Source organism: Narcine bancroftii, chromosome 1 (genome assembly GCF_036971445.1).
Source record: "Narcine bancroftii isolate sNarBan1 chromosome 1, sNarBan1.hap1, whole genome shotgun sequence".
In the NCBI taxonomy this organism is placed as follows: Eukaryota; Metazoa; Chordata; class Chondrichthyes; order Torpediniformes; family Narcinidae; genus Narcine; species Narcine bancroftii.
This window is the reverse complement of record NC_091469.1, coordinates 332,616,473-332,636,176: the sequence shown is the minus strand read 5'-3', so window position 1 is coordinate 332,636,176 and position 19,704 is coordinate 332,616,473. Positions and strand designations below refer to the sequence as shown.

General features: G+C 42.5%; 1 protein-coding gene across 13 annotated transcripts in view; it reads right to left on the bottom strand.

The window, feature by feature from the left end:
* Window positions 1-19,704, bottom strand: part of ulk4 (unc-51 like kinase 4) — a 655,266-nt gene that overhangs the window by 234,379 nt on the left and 401,183 nt on the right. For all 13 annotated transcript variants that reach the window (XR_011348088.1, XM_069908808.1, XM_069908860.1 and 10 more), the window contains 3 exons: window positions 14,297-14,348; window positions 14,045-14,189; window positions 813-905 (listed from right to left, as the gene is read on the bottom strand). Coding sequence is in view for 12 of the 13 variants with exons in the window: in XM_069908808.1 (XP_069764909.1) it covers window positions 813-905; window positions 14,045-14,189; window positions 14,297-14,348 (290 nt within the window). In the remaining variant the exon portion in view is untranslated. The remainder of the gene's footprint in view (window positions 1-812; window positions 906-14,044; window positions 14,190-14,296; window positions 14,349-19,704) is intronic.

The following is a 19,704-nucleotide window of genomic DNA, read 5'->3' as shown; positions in this document are numbered from 1 at the left end:
ATGTATGTGACAATAATGGAACCTTGACCTATAACTAGCATGGTTAGTGCAACACTCTTACAGAATTCCTCACTATTTGTACATTCTCCCTGTGACCTGTGTGGATTTTATTTGGGTGCTCCAGTTTAATTGGACAATTGGGAGGCCCATGTTTCATAGGCCAGAAGAGCCTTCTACTTGCTGTATTGCTAAAATTAAACTGTCTCCTTCTTTAGCTTATTGTTCCTCATCAGCCAGGGTACCCTAATCCTGCCAGCCTTGACTTCACTCTACAACATGTTGGTACTGAACTCTCCATTCCTCACCTCTTGCCTAACCCTTTCCTTATTAAAAGTTAATAATCATGACTGGAACCTCCTGACTAATGATTTGCCAACTTTTATACTCAATTGTTGAGGGTAAGCAGACCTTAAACCTTCTTTATTACCCTATCCATGAAGTGTAGGAACTTACTGACACATCCCAGTCTTAATGATGCAGCTTTGTTTGTTCAAAAATTCGACTTGTATTGTGTTTTAGACATGGGTAACACATTTTCAGAGAGGCAAGTGTTGGAGTAGTTTATTAATTTTAGATCTGAAGTTGATAGATTTTAGTTGAACAATGTAAATAAGGGACATGGGTTTAAATGGGCTAGTTAGATCAACTATAGGCACGTTGGATGGCTGAATAAACTCAGAGGGCTAAATGGCCGATGTTTCAGGTGAAACAGCAAACAATGCTCACAAGTGCAGGAATGATGGCTAGAAATAATTTAAATTTAAGCAGGAAGATTCTTGCTCCATATTCATTTTCAAAAAAAAAAGTCATACCTTGTGAAGACTGGACTGTAATTTGAAAGAGTGACAAGCAACTTCAAGCCATAGAGAGGTATAGGATCAGGCTCCATCAGGATCTCCACATAACTGAAATAAAAAGAAAATCTTGAGTTGAGGAAAAGGGTATTTTCTTTCTTTGAAGATTATCATTGCAAATTTATCCCTTGCAACTGACACTGCATTAACTATAAGGCTGAAGATCTCTGTGTGGCCAGATATTTCAATTCTGATTCTGTAGAAGACCACTACAAACTTAGGCCTTTGTACATACATACCTACTCAAAGCAAACCATGGCTATTCCAGTAATTATGACCATATTCCTATACCAGAAACAAATCCCATAATTTCTTTCATACCTATTCTGGACCCACAGGAAGGTTGAGGAGGGTAAGGCTACCAGCCAACATCTGACCACGTTTGATGGGAGCACGGTTGAGAGTGTCCTGTCTGGCTACATGTGTGGTGCAGAGGTTGCAAAGCTTCAGACCAGAAATCAATATAGAGGATCATCAAAAAAAGAGAAAATTACTGGGTTTCCCTTTCTTTTATTGATGACATTCTCCCACTGTCAACAATCAAGATTGTTGCTTAAATAGGGGTCAGGGAATTATTGAGGACTTTTTCCTTCCAGCACACAGGATCTTTGACCCACTACCATAAGGAAGGAGGTACAGGATCATCAAAATCAGGACTGTCAGGCTGGGGAATAGCTTCTTCCTCCAGGCTGTGAGATTGATGAACACTATGCTGTAACTATGCGCATGACGTCCTGTTTTGCGGATACTGCCAAAATGTTTGGCCTGGAAGTCAACCTGAAGAAAACTGAGGTCCTCCATCAGCCAGCTCCCCACCATGACTACCAGCCCCCCCACATCTCCATCAGGCACACAGAATTCAAAACAGTCAAGCAGTTTACCTACCTCGGCTGCACCATTTCATCTGATGCAAGGATCGACAAAGAGATAGACAACAGACTCGCCAAGGCAAATAGCACCTTTGGAAGACTACACAAAAGAGTCTGGAAAAACAACCAACTGAAAAACCTCACAAAGATAAGCGTATACAGAGCCGTTGTCATACCCACACTCCTGTTCGGCTCCGAATCATGGGTCCTCTACCGGCATCACCTACGGCTCCTAGAACGCTTCCACCAGCATTGTCTCCGCTCCATCCTCAACATTCATTGGAGCGCTTTCATCCCTAACGTCAAAGTACTCGAGATGGCAGAGGTCGACAGCATCGAGTCCACGCTGCTGAAGATCCAGCTGCGCTGGGTGGGTCACGTCTCCAGAATGGAGGACCATCGCCTTCCCAAGATCGTGTTATATGGCGAGCTCTCCACTGGCCACTGTGACAGAGGTGCACCAAAGAGAAGGTACAAGGACTGCCTAAAGAAATCTCTTGGTGCCTGCCACATTGACCACCGCCAGTGGGCTGATATCGCCTCAAACCGTGCATCTTGGCGCCTCACAGTTTGGCGGGCAGCAACCTCCTTTGAAGAAGACCGCAGAGCTCACCTCACTGACAAAAGGCAAAGGTGGAAAAACCCAACACCCAACCCCAACCAACCAATTTTCCCTTGCAACCGCTCCATCCGTGCCTGCCTGTCCCGCATCGGACTTGTCAGTCACCAACGAGCCTGCAGCAGACGTGGATATACCCCTTCATAAATCTTCGTCCGTGAAGCCAAGCCAAAGAAGATGCTGTAACTGAGTAAATCATCCCAAAATATTTATTTTACATTTTATCTTTATGTCTATATGTGCGGTGTATGTGTGTGCACTGTGGTCTGGAAACGCTGTTTCACATGGTTGTATATGTAAAATCAAGTGAAAATAAACTTGAGAACATATAGCCAAACATTTCCACAGCCCTTTTGGGTAGAGAATTCCAAAGATTCATTACCATCTGGATGAGGAAATGCCTTCCTATCACACACCTGAATGGTTGATCTCTTACTTTGAAACCAATATCCCAAATATTGAGTCTCCAGTCGATCATTTTAGGCAGACATCACAAGAAAGTTGAATGGTGGGCCACAATGATGCTACCATAAATTAAATAAATAAATAGATAGATAATTATAATTAATATGATGATACATTTAGGTCAGGGAAGACGTCATCAAATCCAGAAATGCACCAAAAATCTTGAGTTTGTCATTAAAATGATACAATTTAAAAAAAAATACAAGTCACAAAGGAGAAAAATTATTCACAATGAAAACAAAATAACTAGCCCCAAAACAGACAGCAGTGAGAGGGGAGAATGTCACAAAGAGGTGTGTAACAGAGAGAGGAAATGACAGAGAGAGAGAGGGATTTATGCATAGATAGGGGGAGCCATACATAAAGGGAGGGAGAGGAAATGCAACACCATGAGAGGGAGTTTCCAACATAGGCAGATGATTGCAGAGAGACGAGGAGTCTCAGAGATGGTGTCATATACACACACACATAAAAAGTCTTACAAACAGAAATGGAGAGAAAGTGTACTACACAGCGATAAGATGAAAGAGTGCTACAGAAAGAGGAGGTGTTGCAGAGAGAGAGAAGTGGCTTTTCACAGAAACAGGTTTCTCATAGAAGAGATGGGTCTCACAGAAGAGAAGGTTCTCACAGACAGTGGGAGAATGTCACAGGGCCTGATAAATTTGGATTGTGGGCCTTAGGTTGCCCACCCCGAGTTAGTGCCTGCGACCTGGGTTCGTATTTGCCACTGTACGTTCTACCTGTGACCTTTGTGGATTTTCCCCAAGTGCTCTGGTTTCCTCCCACCCACCAAAACATATGGGGTTGGTGGGTTAATTGGGTAGCATAGGTTTCATGGGCTAAAGGGCTTTCTACTACTGCGTTGTATCATTATAGGAGCCATAGGCCTCTCTGCTACTCTACCATTCAATATGATCATGGCTGAACCTCATCCCCATTTCTATATTTCTAATTCTCATTTTATTTGTCACTATATACCTAGCAAAGTGAGAAGTATTCTGCAAACAGACCAACAGCTTATCTCTAGCTGTACATAAGCCTGTGCAAAGGGCACTATTTACAGAGGTTACAGGGAAAATGAAGATCAATTCGAAGGTAGAAAGTGTTATGAATATAGGGAATGCAGAGTAGAACGGTTGCAATAAGAGGATTGTGTAAGTCCCCCATAACCCTTAATTCCTTGATCTTTCAAATGTTTATCCACCTCCACTTTCAATGTAGATAACTATATGGCCTCCACAACCGTCAGGGCAGAGATTCACCACTCTCTGAGAGAAAATATTTCTATTCACCTCCATTATAAATGACTTGACCCTTATTTTATATGTTTCATTGTTTGTGACTCTCCCACTGGAAAGTCATTGGATAGTCACATCTCAATATCTTTCCTGTTCTACCTCTTGGATGCTTGAATAGGTCACCTTTCCCTCCCTGCACTACTTTGCCTGTTCTTCTGAACGCCAAGGAACACAGACCAAACTGTCTTGCATCTCTGGTAGGACCATAAGGCAATGCAGCAGAAATAGGTTATTCAGCTCATCGAGTCTGCACCACCATTTAATCATGAGCTGATCCATTTCCCCACTCATCCCCAATGACTGGCCTTCTCACCATAACCTTTGATGGCCTGGCTAATCAAGAACCTATCAACCTCTACCCTCTCGTCCAGGAATTAGCCTGGTGAATCTCCTTTGGACTGCTCCCAATGCTATTCCAGGTAAGGGTTCAAAACTGTGCGCAATATTCCAGGTTTGGTCTCACCCACACCCTGTACAACCTTCCTATTAAATGCAAACCTCTTTAAAATAAAGGGCAATAAGATGGATGCCTGCTGCACAACGTGCTAGACCAGCTTGCTGACATTTTGTGATTCATGCACGAGAACACCGAGATGATGAAAGTGCACTGATGGAAATATAGGAGGTACAATGTACAGATGCTGCAAAACTCTGACTTGCTGCTGTCACACTGGTACTGAAGAGACACCAACTACAACGGTATCAACTACATTTCTACGATATGTCAAGACTGAAAAAGAGAAATGTGAAAGGAAACATAATTAAATATTCACAGTTGCAGTTATTGCAAAAGAAAGTGATATTTCAGGAATGCAATCTTCATATTCCTCTATGGCCTGCCTGATGGTAGCTTTATGAAATTTACCTATGCCAATTTTTCTTTTTGACAAAGTTCATGACCTCACTCATTGTCCCAAGTTCTCTAACCATGGCATCCTTATCCTGCCTTTACATTGGAGAATGCTGATCCTGCCAAATGTAGCTGAAACAAGCCCCACATTTCATTTGTGGACTAGCCCAATTACAGTTGCTCCCAGTTAACTCCACCTATCCTGTCTAATCATAGAACATGCAGCCCCTTCAGCCCACAATGTTATGTCATAGATTCTAAAATTACCAGCAGAATTAGGTCATTTGGCCCATCAAGTCTGCTCTGCCATTCAAATCATGGCTGATGTATTTCTCTCTCAACTCCATTCTCCTTGTAACCTTTTACACCCTAACTAATCAAGAACCTAACAACCTCCACTTTAAATCTACCCAATGTCCTGACCTCATCTGTGCAATAAATTCCAAAGATTCTTTGGCTGAAGAAACATCTCATCGCTGTTCTAAAGGCATGTCCTTTTATTCTGAGGCTGTGCCCTCTTATCCTGGACTCTCCCACTACTGAAAACTCTTCTCCACATCCACTCTATTCAATGAGATCCTCCCTCATTCTACCAGTGGTCCATCTCATACAGGAAACCTCTGCAATATTTTCAGGAGTATCACTGACTGGGACAGTGGCATGCAGTGTTGATGGTATTCTGCCATCCAGTGTAATGGTTGATCTGCGATCCCACAGTCTGATTTGCACAGCTGAAGTCAAATGAGCTTGAATGTAACACTGAGATACCTTCACCTGATAGCTTCCTTAAAAAAAATGGAATTCTTTTTGTGAACGGGGAATTCGTTTTGGACAAGTAACCTTCCTCATCCGGGCACAGTCACAACATGGTTAGGACCATTTTATATGTTAAGAAAATTCATTCAACCTGCACCATTTCCTCAGGGTGACAGTAGCAAATATCAGAGGACATCTGCATAAGTTGAGGGGGGGAAAGTTTAAGGGAGATGTCAGGGTAAGTGTTTTTATACAGAGAGGGATGGGTGTCTGGAATGCATTGCCAGGGGAGGTGGTGGAGACTGGTTCATTCAAAAGACTTTTCGGGACATGGATGCAAGAAAAATAGAGGGAGTGAAGGTCAAGGTTGTTGAGTAGTTAATCATATCTGTAGGTCGGCCCAACATCGTGGGCCTGTACTGCGCTGCAATGTTCTCTGTCTTATGTCCTATTGCAGAATATATACAGTAAAGCCCCTGGTATCCAGCCCCCATGAGGATTGGTAGATGCCGGATAAGTGAATTTTCTGGATGCTTGACATTGTGTGCTAAATGATTGGCTCACTAAAGGCAAGGTGCCCTAATTTGTAACTTCCATATTTTTTACCTTTTTATTTTCTGCGACTTTTTTGCCAGTTGCTTGAATTCAGGATAATAGGGATTTTACATGTGCTACAATGTGAGGATCTCAGAATTACTTTGCAGGCTAGAAGAGGCCTCCACCATTCACCATTCAATTTAAGGAAGCACCACCATATTTCATCTGATTGAACAAGGATTTATAACAATTAAGGGTACTGTTTAATCCACAACATTAAATGACTTTAAAAGGAAATAATTTAATAACATCATGCAATAGAAAGAGGGAGAACACTTCTCCCCCCACCATTGAGAAGGAGAAACAGAGGAAATGACTCTGCAGGATGATGGCAGACCAGCAAAGGGCTCAGCAGTTGCGGGCGACTTGCTTCAGGAGACCAATACAGTCTGCAGGTGACTTGTGGTTGGGGGACTCACACAGGCTGAGAGCTGCTGGCTCATGGGAGCCAGGATTCGAAAGGGTGCTGAGGATAAGAAGGGCTCCTAAAGGGGCTTAGGCACTGAAGGCTTCATGATTGTGTCGGAGGTCTGGATCTGGAGCTCAGGTTGCCAATGGATTGAACCAGAGACTGCAGCTGCAGAGGCTGTGGGACCACTGCAGGTGAATCACAGACTCTGTGACTCTGAAGAGATCCTCTTTTGCTACAATCTATACTACGAGCCTACACAGGCAAGGGCCCTCAACTCTTCCTACAGCTTTTGTTTGTTTTTACTACAATCTGCATACTTTCATGTTTCATTCACTTTTGCTTCTCTTTCACCTATTGTGTTCCTTCAATTACACGTGGTCACCTCCCCTGTGACCACAGGAGATCCTGCACTTGCCCCCCACACCTCTTTCTTCGCCACTATTCGAGGTCCCAAACAGTCTTTCCAAGTGAAGCAACACTTCACTTGTGAACCTGCAGGAGTCATCTACTGGGTCCACTGCTCCTATTGTGGTCTCCTCTACATCGGAGAGACTGGACACAGACTGGGAAATTGCTTTGCTGATCACCTCGGCCCTGTCCACTGATATAGTGTAGATATCTCAATAGCCACCCAGAGAACACAACAGCACAAAAAATAGGTAATTTGGCCATTCTAGTCTGTGCCAAAACATCATTCCGTTAGTCCACTAACCTGCACCCATTCCATAACTCTCCAGACCATGTATCTATCCAATTTATTCTTAAAACTTAAAAGTGAGCCTGCATTTACCATGTCAGGTGGCAGCTTGGTCCACATACCCACCGCTCTCTGAGTGAAGAACTTCCCCCTAATGTTCCACCTAAACCTTTCCCCTTTCACCCTAAAACCATGACCTCTTGTATTTATCTCTCCTAATCTAAGTTGAAACGACCTACTCGCTGAATATAAAAGTAGAGTTATATCAGATTATTCATTATTACTTTTTTCTTGTGAAAGTTTGGAGGTTGTACGTACGTCATTTAGATGGAGGTTTAACGCAATGTTATTGAAAAAAACAGTGTTTGTTACTTTTGTTAAAGAGCATATCTCTTTATTTTTGACCAAGAATGTTAATTCTGTGAATAGTCATTTTGTAATATGGGACACTTTAAAAGCTTATTTGAGGGGGCAGATTCACCAATGTCTTATACAACCTCACCATAACATCCCAACTCCAAGACTCAATACTTTGATTTATGAAAGCCAAGATGCCAAAGGCTTTCTTTTCAACCCTGTCTACTTGTGATGCCATTTTCAGGGAATTATGTAATTGTATTCCCAAATCCCTTTGATCTGCACTCCTCAATGCCCTACCATTTACTATGTCGTACCTTGGTTTCTTCTTCCAAAATGTCCTTCCATCTCACACTTGTCTGTATTAAATTCTATCTGTCATTTTCTGGCCCATTTTTCCAGTTGGTCAAGCCTTCCTCACTGTCCACAATGCCTCTAATCTTAGTTCATCAGCAAATAGCAACATTATTATTCAGATTATTGATTTAACCAACAAACAATAATGGCCCCAGCACTGATCCCTGAGGCACACCATTAATCACAAGCCTCCAGGCTGAGAAGCAATAATCTACTACTACTCTCTAGCCTCATTTACACTTGCATTTCACTAAATCAGCCATTCAGTATCCTGGGATAGGAATGGCATTTTTGCTGTTCACACTTGACCACTCTTAACTGGGACACTGCATACATTCACACTTGCAAACAGTCATCCCTGGGATTACCTTCTACTGTTCTACCTTCTACCGGTGATATCATGACATACTGAGTGATGGCGGATCTGCCCTAAATCCTGATCAATGTATTATGATCTTATAGTTGAACAAAATTAATCATGCCTAATTATAACATAATTAAGCTTTATGTACAGCACAGTATCAGCCCTTCAGCTCCTGTTGTTGTTGTGCTGACCTATATAAACCTTTATTGCAATAAATAGCAAAAGCAGAAATGTAAATTTTTTTTTGCTGAATCTTGGACTTTGCTGAATCTTTATGCCCCTAATATAGTCAAAGAGCGGTTTATTTCAGAAGTTTTTTTTACTGCTAACTCAAGCTAATGAAATTGTCTTAGTTGGTGGTGATTTTAATTGTGTTCTGGACCCTTTGTTGGGCAGAAATCCAAAAAGTATAAGGAAATCAAAGATGGCAACACAAATTAATGTGTTAATGAAAGATTTAAATTTGGTGGATATTTGGAGAAAAGTTAATCCTACAGAGAAAGATCTTTCTTTTTACTCTTCACGACATGATTCGTTTTCAAGAATTGATTTATTTTTGGTATCAGCACATTTACAAGGTAGAATATTACGAGCTGAATATAAAAGTAGAGTTATATCAGATCATTCATTATTACTCCTTTCTTGTGCAAGTTTGAAGGTTGTACGTCCGTCATTTGGATGGAGGTTTAATGCAATGTTATTGAAAAAACCAGAGTTTGTTACTTTTGTTAAAGAGCATATCTCTTTATTTTTGACTGAGAATGTGAATTCTGTGAATAGTGATTTTGTAATATGGGACACTTTAAAAGCTTATTTGAGGGGGAAGATTATTAGTTATTCTACAAAAATTAAGAAACAATATATGGCAGAAAGTTTAGAGTTAGAAAATCAGATTGCTGAGATAGAGAAAGATTTTCAGAAAAGTGTAACAGAAGATGAAAAAAAGCGGCATTAGCGAGGTTGAAATTACGTTATAATACTTTACAAACTTATCAGTTTGAGCGCTTAATTGATCTAAACAATGTTATTATGAGTTGGGGAAAGAGCTCATAAGGTACTTGCTTGGCAATTGAAAGCTGAACAGACATCTCGGACTATTAATGCTGTTAATAAGAATTCAAAAGTTACTTATAAACTTCAGGAAATTAATAACCAGTTTTATTCATTTTATATAAAATTATATACTTCTGAGGGGAAACAGGATAATGGTTCTATTGACTCTTACTTATCTAAATTAAAGTTACCGGTATAAGATGGGAATGATGTTCAGGAATTGGAATCTCTATTTACGGATTTTGAAATTAAGGAAGCTATTCAGGAAATGCCTAATGGAAAGTCCCCAGGGGATGATGGATTCCCTGTGGAATTTTATAAACTTTTTTATGATGATTTTTCTAATGTATTTGGAGAAGTGTTGAATCAAGTTACTGAAGATTGGAAGTTACCAGAATCATGTTCAAGTGCTTTAATAACTGTCATTCCAAAAAAAGATAGAGATCCATTAAAAATGTCTTCATATAGACCTATTTCTTTATTAAATGTAGATTATAAAATTATAGCAAAAGTATTAGCTAATAGACTTGCTAAATATTTACCCAAATTGGTACATATTGATCAAACAGGTTTTATTAAGAATAGAAATGCATCAGACAATTTATTTAAATTAATTACTTTGGTCAACACATACTAAAAGCAAACCTGCATTAGATGCAGAAAAGCTTTTGATCGGGTTGAGTGGGATTTTTTTATTTAAAGTGTTAGAGAAATTTAATTTTGGGCCTTTTGTATTGGTTGGGTTAAGGCTTTATAGATGAACCTGATTGCTAGGGTGGTGACAAATGGACAGATTTCTTTACCATTTAAATTGACTTGTTCAACTCGGCAGGGCTGCCCACTGTCACCAGCCTTATTTGCGTTGCCTATTGAACCATTAGCTCAGGCTATTAGACAAAATGAAGAAATTAGAGGGATGAGGGTTAAGAATGAAGAATATAAAATTAACTTAATTGCGGATGATGTGTTGGTATACTTGATGAAACCGGAACGGTCGTTGAAACAATTGCAAGAGTGTTTGTTGAAATTTGGAGAATTATCGGGATATAAAGTTAATTGCGATAAAAGTGAAATTTTACCAATTGGAGTCCCTCCCAGAATTCCATGCAACAGAGAAAGAGCTGTATGCACAGAGCCCTCATGGAGGATTTTTCTGCAACACAGCATTCTGCAAAGTCAGGTTCACCATCACTTTTTCCCATGGTCTTTATAAATTGTGTGCTATAGCACTACTAACTTTCCCAGGCTGTTTTAAAAATTGTCTGCTAATGCTATTTATTGTTATTTATTTTCTCTCTCTCTCTCTCTCTCTCTCTCTCTCTCTCTCTCTCTCTCTCTCTCTCTCTCTCTCCCCCACTGTGACTTTCCCACAACAAAGTTTATACCTTCATTTTAATCTTTTCTTCCTTCATGTTCTTGCACTCACGCAAAAACTTGGGTCATTTCTGCCCTAGAATGCAATTGCCCGTTCTACACTTGCCTGATAGCAACGCCGGCGTCTGCAGTCACTGGGGGTTGCACTAGGAGTTGAGGCAGTCTATCCCCGGCATGAGATGATGTCATTTTATGCCAGCATTGAGACAACTTTCATTTCACTAGACCCTTTTTAGGCCAAATGGCCATTAATTACTGGGACCACTTGCAAGTGCGAAAGGAGCTTTTGTCTTCTCCCATTCCCTAATTTCGAATCCAGTTTACCTCTCCATGAATACCTTCTGAACCTCCCATTTCAATTCCCCGTCCATACCTTGCTGATATGTCTGTCCATGGTCTTACGCACTGGCAGACTGAGACCATTCGCAAATTGGAGGAACAACACCTCACATTTCATCGGGCACCCTCCTATTGGATTTCATTAACATCAACTTCTCCAGTTTCCGTTAGGCACATCCCCCCACACCATCTTTCCTTATGTCTCCTTTCCTCTCGCTCTGACTCTCTCTTCCTTTTTCCCTTTGTCTACTTTCACAGAGCCAAAAACTACCCCCTCCTCCAATCAATTCCTACTTTTCCTCTCTCCAGTCCTCTTATCATATCCAATTAACACCTTTAGTCTGTTGGCCTGTACTCCTCCCCCTGCCCATTCTTCCCTTTTTGATATAGGCCCTGCCTCCTTGAAGAGGGGCTCAAGCCCAATACTTCAGAAGCTGTGAGAACAGCTGAGTTCCTCTAGCATCTCTGTGTTTTCAATCCTCGTGGGAGCCAGGATTGAAATCAATACATAATATAGAAATGGAAATGTTAATAAAATATGAGCATATTCCAGAATTCTTTTTCTTTTTTTCATTACAATTGTCACAAAACTGGAGTTAAAAATTTCCAAAGCAATCTGCCAAGTGTTCTTTTTAAAAAAAATGGGAACACACAATAACAACAAAGAAATCATCACATCAAACATGGTCATTGCAGGTAAGACAGAGATTTATAGATAACTATAATAGGCATCACTGCACTTCGGGATTGTGATAGTACAGATCTATCACCAATGTACATAGTGTATATAGTTACTGTATCTAGACTGTGCTTACAGCGATTGGCTGAGAGCTAAGCCACACCTATTGTTTGGGCCTTAAAGGGTTGTGTCCCTAGCCAGGTCGGATCATTCCGGACTGGTCGGCCACCTGTGAAGAGCTCCGGTCTTTTGCTAATAAAAGCCTTGGTTTGGATCAACAAGTCTTTGGTTCTTTCGACGAGCTCTACAGGGATACTGATTACTGTCTCCTTTTCCAGCCCTGTCTCTTTCTTTATCTTTTTCCCCTTCCCCCAGCTCTGCACTCTGAGCCAAAACTCCCTTCTCACCTTTCCTCTCTCCTGTCCTCCTATCCATGTCCAATTAACACCTTTTGTCTGTTGTTCTGTACTCCCCCCCCCCTCCCATCCTGCCTTCCTTTACTTCTTGACAGCCTTTTAATTCAGGCACCTGCCTGCTTTTTATTCATACCTTGAAGAAGGCCTCAGGCCTGAAACATCGGTTACATATCTTGAAGGTGAGATACTACCCTGTGCCCCATATACACATAACAAATGCTGAGATCTTCCAACATTTCTGTGTTTTTACTGATTAATTGAACATCTGAAACCCAGTTTCTCATAACTACAAGGAGAAAAAATAACATCTGGATTCTCCAATCTCATTCCCACATCCACCGCAGAAAATTAATTTTAAATTATACCTTTATGTGTATATGTGATTATTATGTGCTGTATATTGTGTGTGCACTGTGGTCCAGAGAAACACTGTTTTGTTGGCAGATGTTAATAAACTTGAACTAAATAAACACATTTTTTGTGCTCCTATTGAATATTGGCAATAATTCACAATTCCACTGTCCTGTTTTCATATGGACTTAAATCGGCAATCTTTTCCCCAATGTCCACATTACCATGAAAGTAGAAACTCCAGGGAATGCCCAGCAGATCAGCCTGTAGCCATGGGAGAAAAATTATCTTACATTTCAGCCCAATGATCTTTCAGTGCATACATTAACCCTGTTTCTAACCTCATGATCTGCTGAGCATTCCATCATTTTCCATATCAGTTCATATTTCCATAATCTGCAGATTTTTTTTCTACGTTCTTCCCCCTCCCACTCCCTTCCCCCAACAACTTGTCCCCACCAATCATTGGTTGAGATTTGAGAAAAGGCAGAGAGATGGCAAGGGCACTTCTGGTTCGTTTGATGCAGAAACTCATGAAGCCTGAAGGAATCTTTGTATTTTATAGTTTCATCCAAAGCAGAAAGAGAAAAGCAATCTGTAGTGGGATTAGTACAGGGTTTGTGTTAATGCTGTTGTAGACTCGATGGACCAAATGGCCTATCTCTATGATGTATGACTTTATGTGCTCTCCCCCATTTTGTGAGGAGTTTGCAGAGATTTGGTGCGTCACCAAAGACTCTTGCACATTTTGATACATGTACCGTAGATGGCATTCTGACTGGTTGCGTCACTGTCTGGAATGGAGGTGCCAATGGACAGGATGGGAAAAGGCTGCAAAGAGTTGTAAACTCAGCCAGTGCCGTCATGGGCATTAATCTTCATTCCATTAAGGACATCTACAAGAGGCGGTCTCTATCCTCAAGGACCCTCACTATCCAGGCCGTGCCCTCTTCACTCTGCTAGGTCAGGAAGAAGGTTCAGGAGCCTGAAGGGGAACACCCAGCAGCACAAAAACAGCTTCTTCCCCTCCACCAACAGATTTCTGAATGGACAATGAACCAGACTCTATCTCATTTTTTCTCTTCTTTTGCACCAATTTATTTATTTTCTAGTGTATTCATGAAAATGTAATTTATAGCAATGTTTGCACCTGTAATACAATGAATTTCATGACAAATCTTCATGATAATGAATTCTGATTATGAACACCTTTGAAATTCTCCTCCACACCCTTCATTATGCTATTGCTACCTGTCAGTCTTTTTTTTGTAATTTTAGTGCACTAACACTGCAGAATTAAATAAGGCAGGTTCGGCCATAAAGTATTCACTTACTGAGGGAGCAGGGATTCTTGGATGAGGGCCAGCCATTTGTTATTCGTTGCAAGATTCTCCTCTTTCCCTTTTAACATGGCTTCGTGGTTTGCCACAAGCGACGTGGTCTCCGACAGCAACCGCAAACTGAAGACCTTACGCTCCACTTCAAAGGCACAGGCACACACAAAAGGGGTCAAAGAAAAGGCAGAAAATTGAAAAGCAATGAAAATTTAATCATGACTTCAATTCTTCATTTTGGGCATTTCTTACCGTTCTGACTTAAAGCCAACAAAACCAGAGGAGGGAGAACAGAGCCAACAACCTAAAAGACAGAAAGAAGCAGAGATTAAAGGAAAATGTGTCGCTCATTTGACTAGATTAACTCAAAAGCAGGATGTACTAAATGAGCATATTATACAGATTTCCCTTCACTTTGATGTGTAGCTTAGCCAATTTTCATCATCAGTTCTTGCTTTCCTCAAAGGTACTGTCTCACACTGAGATATGATTTCACAGATCCCTTAGATGGGAACTGGTGATGTGACATGGTAGGTCTCGGAGCAGCAGCGTGGGGGTAGTTTGCAACCGTTTGCAGTGTTTTTGCAGAGACACTTTCTCACTCTAGCAACCAGACAACAAGGAGGAGCACAATGTTCTTAGACTGTATCCAGACTTCATTACTGACAACTCTTGAAATCTTGACAAAAGTTCCTGACTATTGAATGGCAATTTCTACCCATGGATGCTACCTGACTCCCTCTAGTTCAGTGATTCTCAACTTTTTCCTTTCCACTCACATACCACCTTAAGTAATCTCTATGCCATAGGTGCTCTGTGATTAGTAAGAGATTGCTTAAGGTGGTATGTGAGTGGAAAGAAAGTTTGAAAACCACTGTTTTAATCGTACCTCATTGACTCGTTATATGCACAGTTTTGTAACTCCAAAGGAAATGGGCCAATGACAATTTTTCTCAAGCCAAATATTTCAGTAACAATTGGGTCCAGAGCAGTGATTCTCAACTTTCCCTTCCCACTGACATAACATCTTTTGCTAATCCCCCTGGATTCTATTTCTTCTGATCCAATGTCTCCTCTCTCTAAAGATTTAATATGAATTTTAACAAGCTAAACCATCCCACCACCACCACCAACCTCCCCACCCCGGCTTACCTGCCTCTACTTTCAATACACTGTTTTGAATTCAATTCAATATGTGGTTCTCAGATATGATCATCTTTCAGTCACAACTCAGTGATGCTCACAATGTCTACCAGCCAATTTCTAGCTGTTCTACAAGATCATCAACCGTATTTCATGTGCTACTGCAGACATTTAAATACAAGACCTTCAGTGCTGCATTCATCGCCCTTTCCAATTTTGCATCCAAAGTAGCACAAGTTAAATCCTTAATCTTACACTTGCAATTTTGCCTCATTAACTCGCTAACCTTCCTCACAATCTCACTTTACAATGCATCTAATTGTTTCTCTAGTTTGCTGGGTTTACAATGGGAACAGATGGGGAACTGGGCTAAGGATTGATATATGTAGTTCATCTTGGAGAAGTGTATGGTGCTGCATTTGGGTAAATCAATCCAAGATCGGACTTCTAAGTAGCAACATCCTCAAGGGTGTGTGGAATAGAGGGACCTTGGGATGCAGGTACATAGCTTTCTAAAGATGGCAGCATAGGTAGGGAGAGTAATGAAAAGAGCATTTGGGATGCTTGCTTTCCTTAGGTGGGGTATTCAGTACAAGTGTTGGGATGTCAGGCTGAAGTTATACAGGATTAGGGAAGTTGAGTTATCATGAGAGTCTGGAAAAACGAGTCCTGCTTTCCATCAAGTGCAGGAGCTTGAGAGGGGATCTTAATGAGGTCTATAACTGAGGTTGTAGATTGAGGACTATGGCATGGTTAGTGTAGCAGTTAGCACATTGCCATTACCACACCAGTGACCCAGGTTCAAATCCGGCGCTGTCTGTAAGGAGTCTGTATGTTCTCTCTGTGTGGGTTTCCTCCAGATGCTCCAGTTTGACCTCTCACCCTCTGAATTGTATAGGCTTGTGGGGTAGAAGGGACTGTTATCTTGCTGAATTTCTAATTTTAAAAATAATAAAATTAAAGAAAAAACTCATGAGAGCTGTAGAGAAGGTGAATAGCAACAGTAAGATAATCTGAGATAAGAAAGCACAACTACTCTTAGTGCAATGCCTTTACAGTGCCAGCAATCGGGGTTTGAATCCCGTGCTGTCTGTAAGGAGTTTGTATGTTCTCCCTGTGTCTGTGTGGGTTTTCCCTGGGGGCTCTGGTTTCCTCCCACCATTCGAAATGTAGTGGGAGTGGGTGTAAATTGGGTGGCACAGACTCATGGGCTGAAACGGCCTGTTACCATGATTGATGTATGCCTAAATTTAAATTTATATAAGGTGAGGTTTAGATGGGACATGAGGGTGGTGAGCACATAAGAATGAACTGTCTGACAGTGGTGGAGGCAGGAATGTTAGATTCCTTTAAGAGACACTTTGATAATGACTTGGATGGGAGGGGATTGGAGGGGTCTGGGCCTAAAGATGGCAGGTGGGACAACATCAGGAGGGCAGGTTATTCGGCAAAGACAAGGTGGGCCTGTGGACGTGTATCCTGCTTTAAGACCCCATAACTTTAAAACAGGGCACAGGTGGATGAAGTAAAACATGAAAATCTGGAGATCCTGTAATTGTAGAAAAACCACAGAAGTGCTGGAGAAACTCGGCCGATTTCAAAGTGAATCTTGAGGAAGGGCTCACGCCTGAAACGTCAGTTATGTGGCGACCGACGAATCTGGTGTTCAGGCAAACTGGCTCCGATTGTAACGTGTGCGCAGTCGGAGCAGCCACCCCTCAGGGAAAGGGCCTGCACGCACAAAGTATGAATAGCTGCCAGTCAGCGGCACAGCTTCTGGTTCCCAATAGCGGGAACGGGGAGCGCCTTTAAAATTCTCAGTGAACAAACAATAAAGCAGTGAGTTTTGGAATGAACCTATCGACTACCAGTCTCATTATTCGCTCTGGATTTCAAACACTACATTGGTGACCCTGATTTGGACCTAACATCATGGATATGGTAGCAGTGGACACCGTAATGTTACAACTTCCTATCTTCTGGACGCTGCCGCCCTGCATTTGGTTCAGTCAAGCGGAGGTACAGTTCCAGATCAGACAAATAACTTTGGACTCCACAAAGTACTTCCACATGGTGAGCTTCTTGGACCAAGAAACCGCTACCCAGGTAGATAATTCCATCCATGCCTCACCGGATGAAGGCAAATATAGCACCTTTTGACTCTCCAGACACGAAAAAGCAGCCAGGCTGATGCGCCTAGACGATCTGGGCGACAGGACCCCATCAGCTTTAATGGATGAAATGCTAGCACTGGCAGAACAGGCATTAACTCGAGCAACTGCCCGACGACATCCAGCTGATGCTGGCAGACACAGACTTCACCAATCCCCTGAAGGTAGCAGCCAGAGCAGACGTCCTCTGGAAAACCAGGAAGGAGAACAAAGTCCACCGTTATGTCAAAACTCCGGTCCACCAGTTCAACCCTCCGAAGAGACAGTTCGAATATATACATGTCAACATCGTGGGCCCACTGTGCGGTACCGCCTCACAGTAATAGACTGCTCCATGAGATGGCCGGAGTCCATTCCTCTAAAGGACACCTCAACTGATTTCTGTGCCAGGGCACTGCTCATACTGCGAGGTTTGGGGTACCAGCCCACATAACCATCAACTGAGGAGCGCAGTTTACATTGGCCCTGTGGACACAGCTCACAATGCCCCTGGGCATCAAGCTGCACCACCGCTTATCACTCCCAGTCTAACGGACTCATAGAGTGTTTCTATCACCACATGAAGTCAGCCCTCATGGCTCGTTTAAATAGCTGCAATTGGGTGGACGGGCTCCCCTGGGTTCTACTGGGCATCAGGACGGCTCCTAAAAAGGATTTACAGGCATCCTCAGCTGAACTGGTTTACGACGCCCCGCTAACCCTGCCAGGCGAATTATTCCCACTGTCCCGAGATTCAGACACTGAGGGGAAAACATAATTACAGGACCTACGGGACAGGTTAGCCTCATTTGCACCCACTCCCCACCCTCACACCATGGATGCTGGCTGGCATCCATCCCCAAAGACATCAACCACAGACCTTGTATTCGTCCACTGCGGCCTGCATCCTGCCCTCCTCTAACGGCTTTATGAAGGCCTGTACAAGGTCCTGTGCAACTCAGGCAAAACTTTCACACTGGCCATTGGGGGTAGGGAGGAACTGTTCACAGAAGACAGGCTGACAGGCTGAAACCGGCACATCTGGACCTCAGCCAGCAGGTCATACCAGCACAGCCCAAAAGCTGGGGGCGACCGCCTAAAGGGATGACCCCACAGTGCTCAAGGGCAATGGGACACTAGAGCCGGTTCTGGGGAAGGGGGGTGGGGGGTTGTGTGGCGGTGCACATTGCAACGCAGGCGAACCGGTTCTGAGTTTGTCTTGGCCGCGGCAGCGGAGCAGTCACGTCAAGATGGCGCCACTGGGTTTTGCTTCCCTCGTGCGCACTTGGCCGCATCACCACCAATGCAGGGTCGGGACTTGAAGGCCGCCTTTTAAGGTGCAGCAAGGGCTTTTCTGAATAAACTGTTGGAAATGAGACTGACTCCAGCATGTAGTTCTGTTCTCAATTCCCACCCCCCCCAACTCCCATAGCTACCACTACAATATCTTTCAATATGGCTGAATGCTTTGTTTATTAATTGTTATGAAAATCTTAATGCAAAGTTATGCAAACTTTTTATCCGTTTTATCAATGAATTAAAGCTGCATAAAGCTGCAACTACAAAGTTTGGTTTATTGGATTAATAAGATAGTAATTCAGAATATCGTCTCCATGTTTCCTTGAAGATGACATTTTTTTAAATTAGAAAATACTAGAACCTGGAAAGTGTCATCTATACCCCCCACCACACCTACATGCCGCCAACCTACATGGAGCCCGCACCCTCTCAAAAGTTGACCTGGTACATGGCTACTATCAAATCCTGGTGCAGCCAGAAGACATCCAGAAAACTGCTTTGATCAGCCCCTTTGGCCTGTTCAAGTTTCTTTGGATGCCTTTACGGCTAAAAAAAGTGGCACAAACTTTTCGAGCCTAATGGATGCAGTGGGCGGGGATTTGGATTTCCTATTTATATACCTGGATGACATCCTGATCGCCAGCAGGAACGGTATGGAGCACTGACCCCACCTCTGCCAGCTGTATACCCAACTGAGCAAGTTTGGACTGACCATTAACCCAGCCAAAGGCCAGTTCGGGCGGGAGACCATTGATTTCCTGGACCACAGGATCTCAAAGGATTGTGCGATTCCTCTGCCAAACAAGGTAGAAGCCATCCAACATTTCAACAGGCCTACTACAGTCAAAGGGCTGCAGGAGTTCGTGGGGATGGTAAACTTCTACCACCACTTCCTCCCATCAGCAGCCAGCATCATGCAACCACTGATCACCCTGATGTCGGATAAAAGGAAAGACATCACTTGGGAACCTAGAGGCTTAAGCAACTTTGTCCAAATGAAGGAGGCTCTGACAAATGCTGCCATGCTAGTACACTCCAGGACCGATGTTCCGACAGCCCTCACAGTGG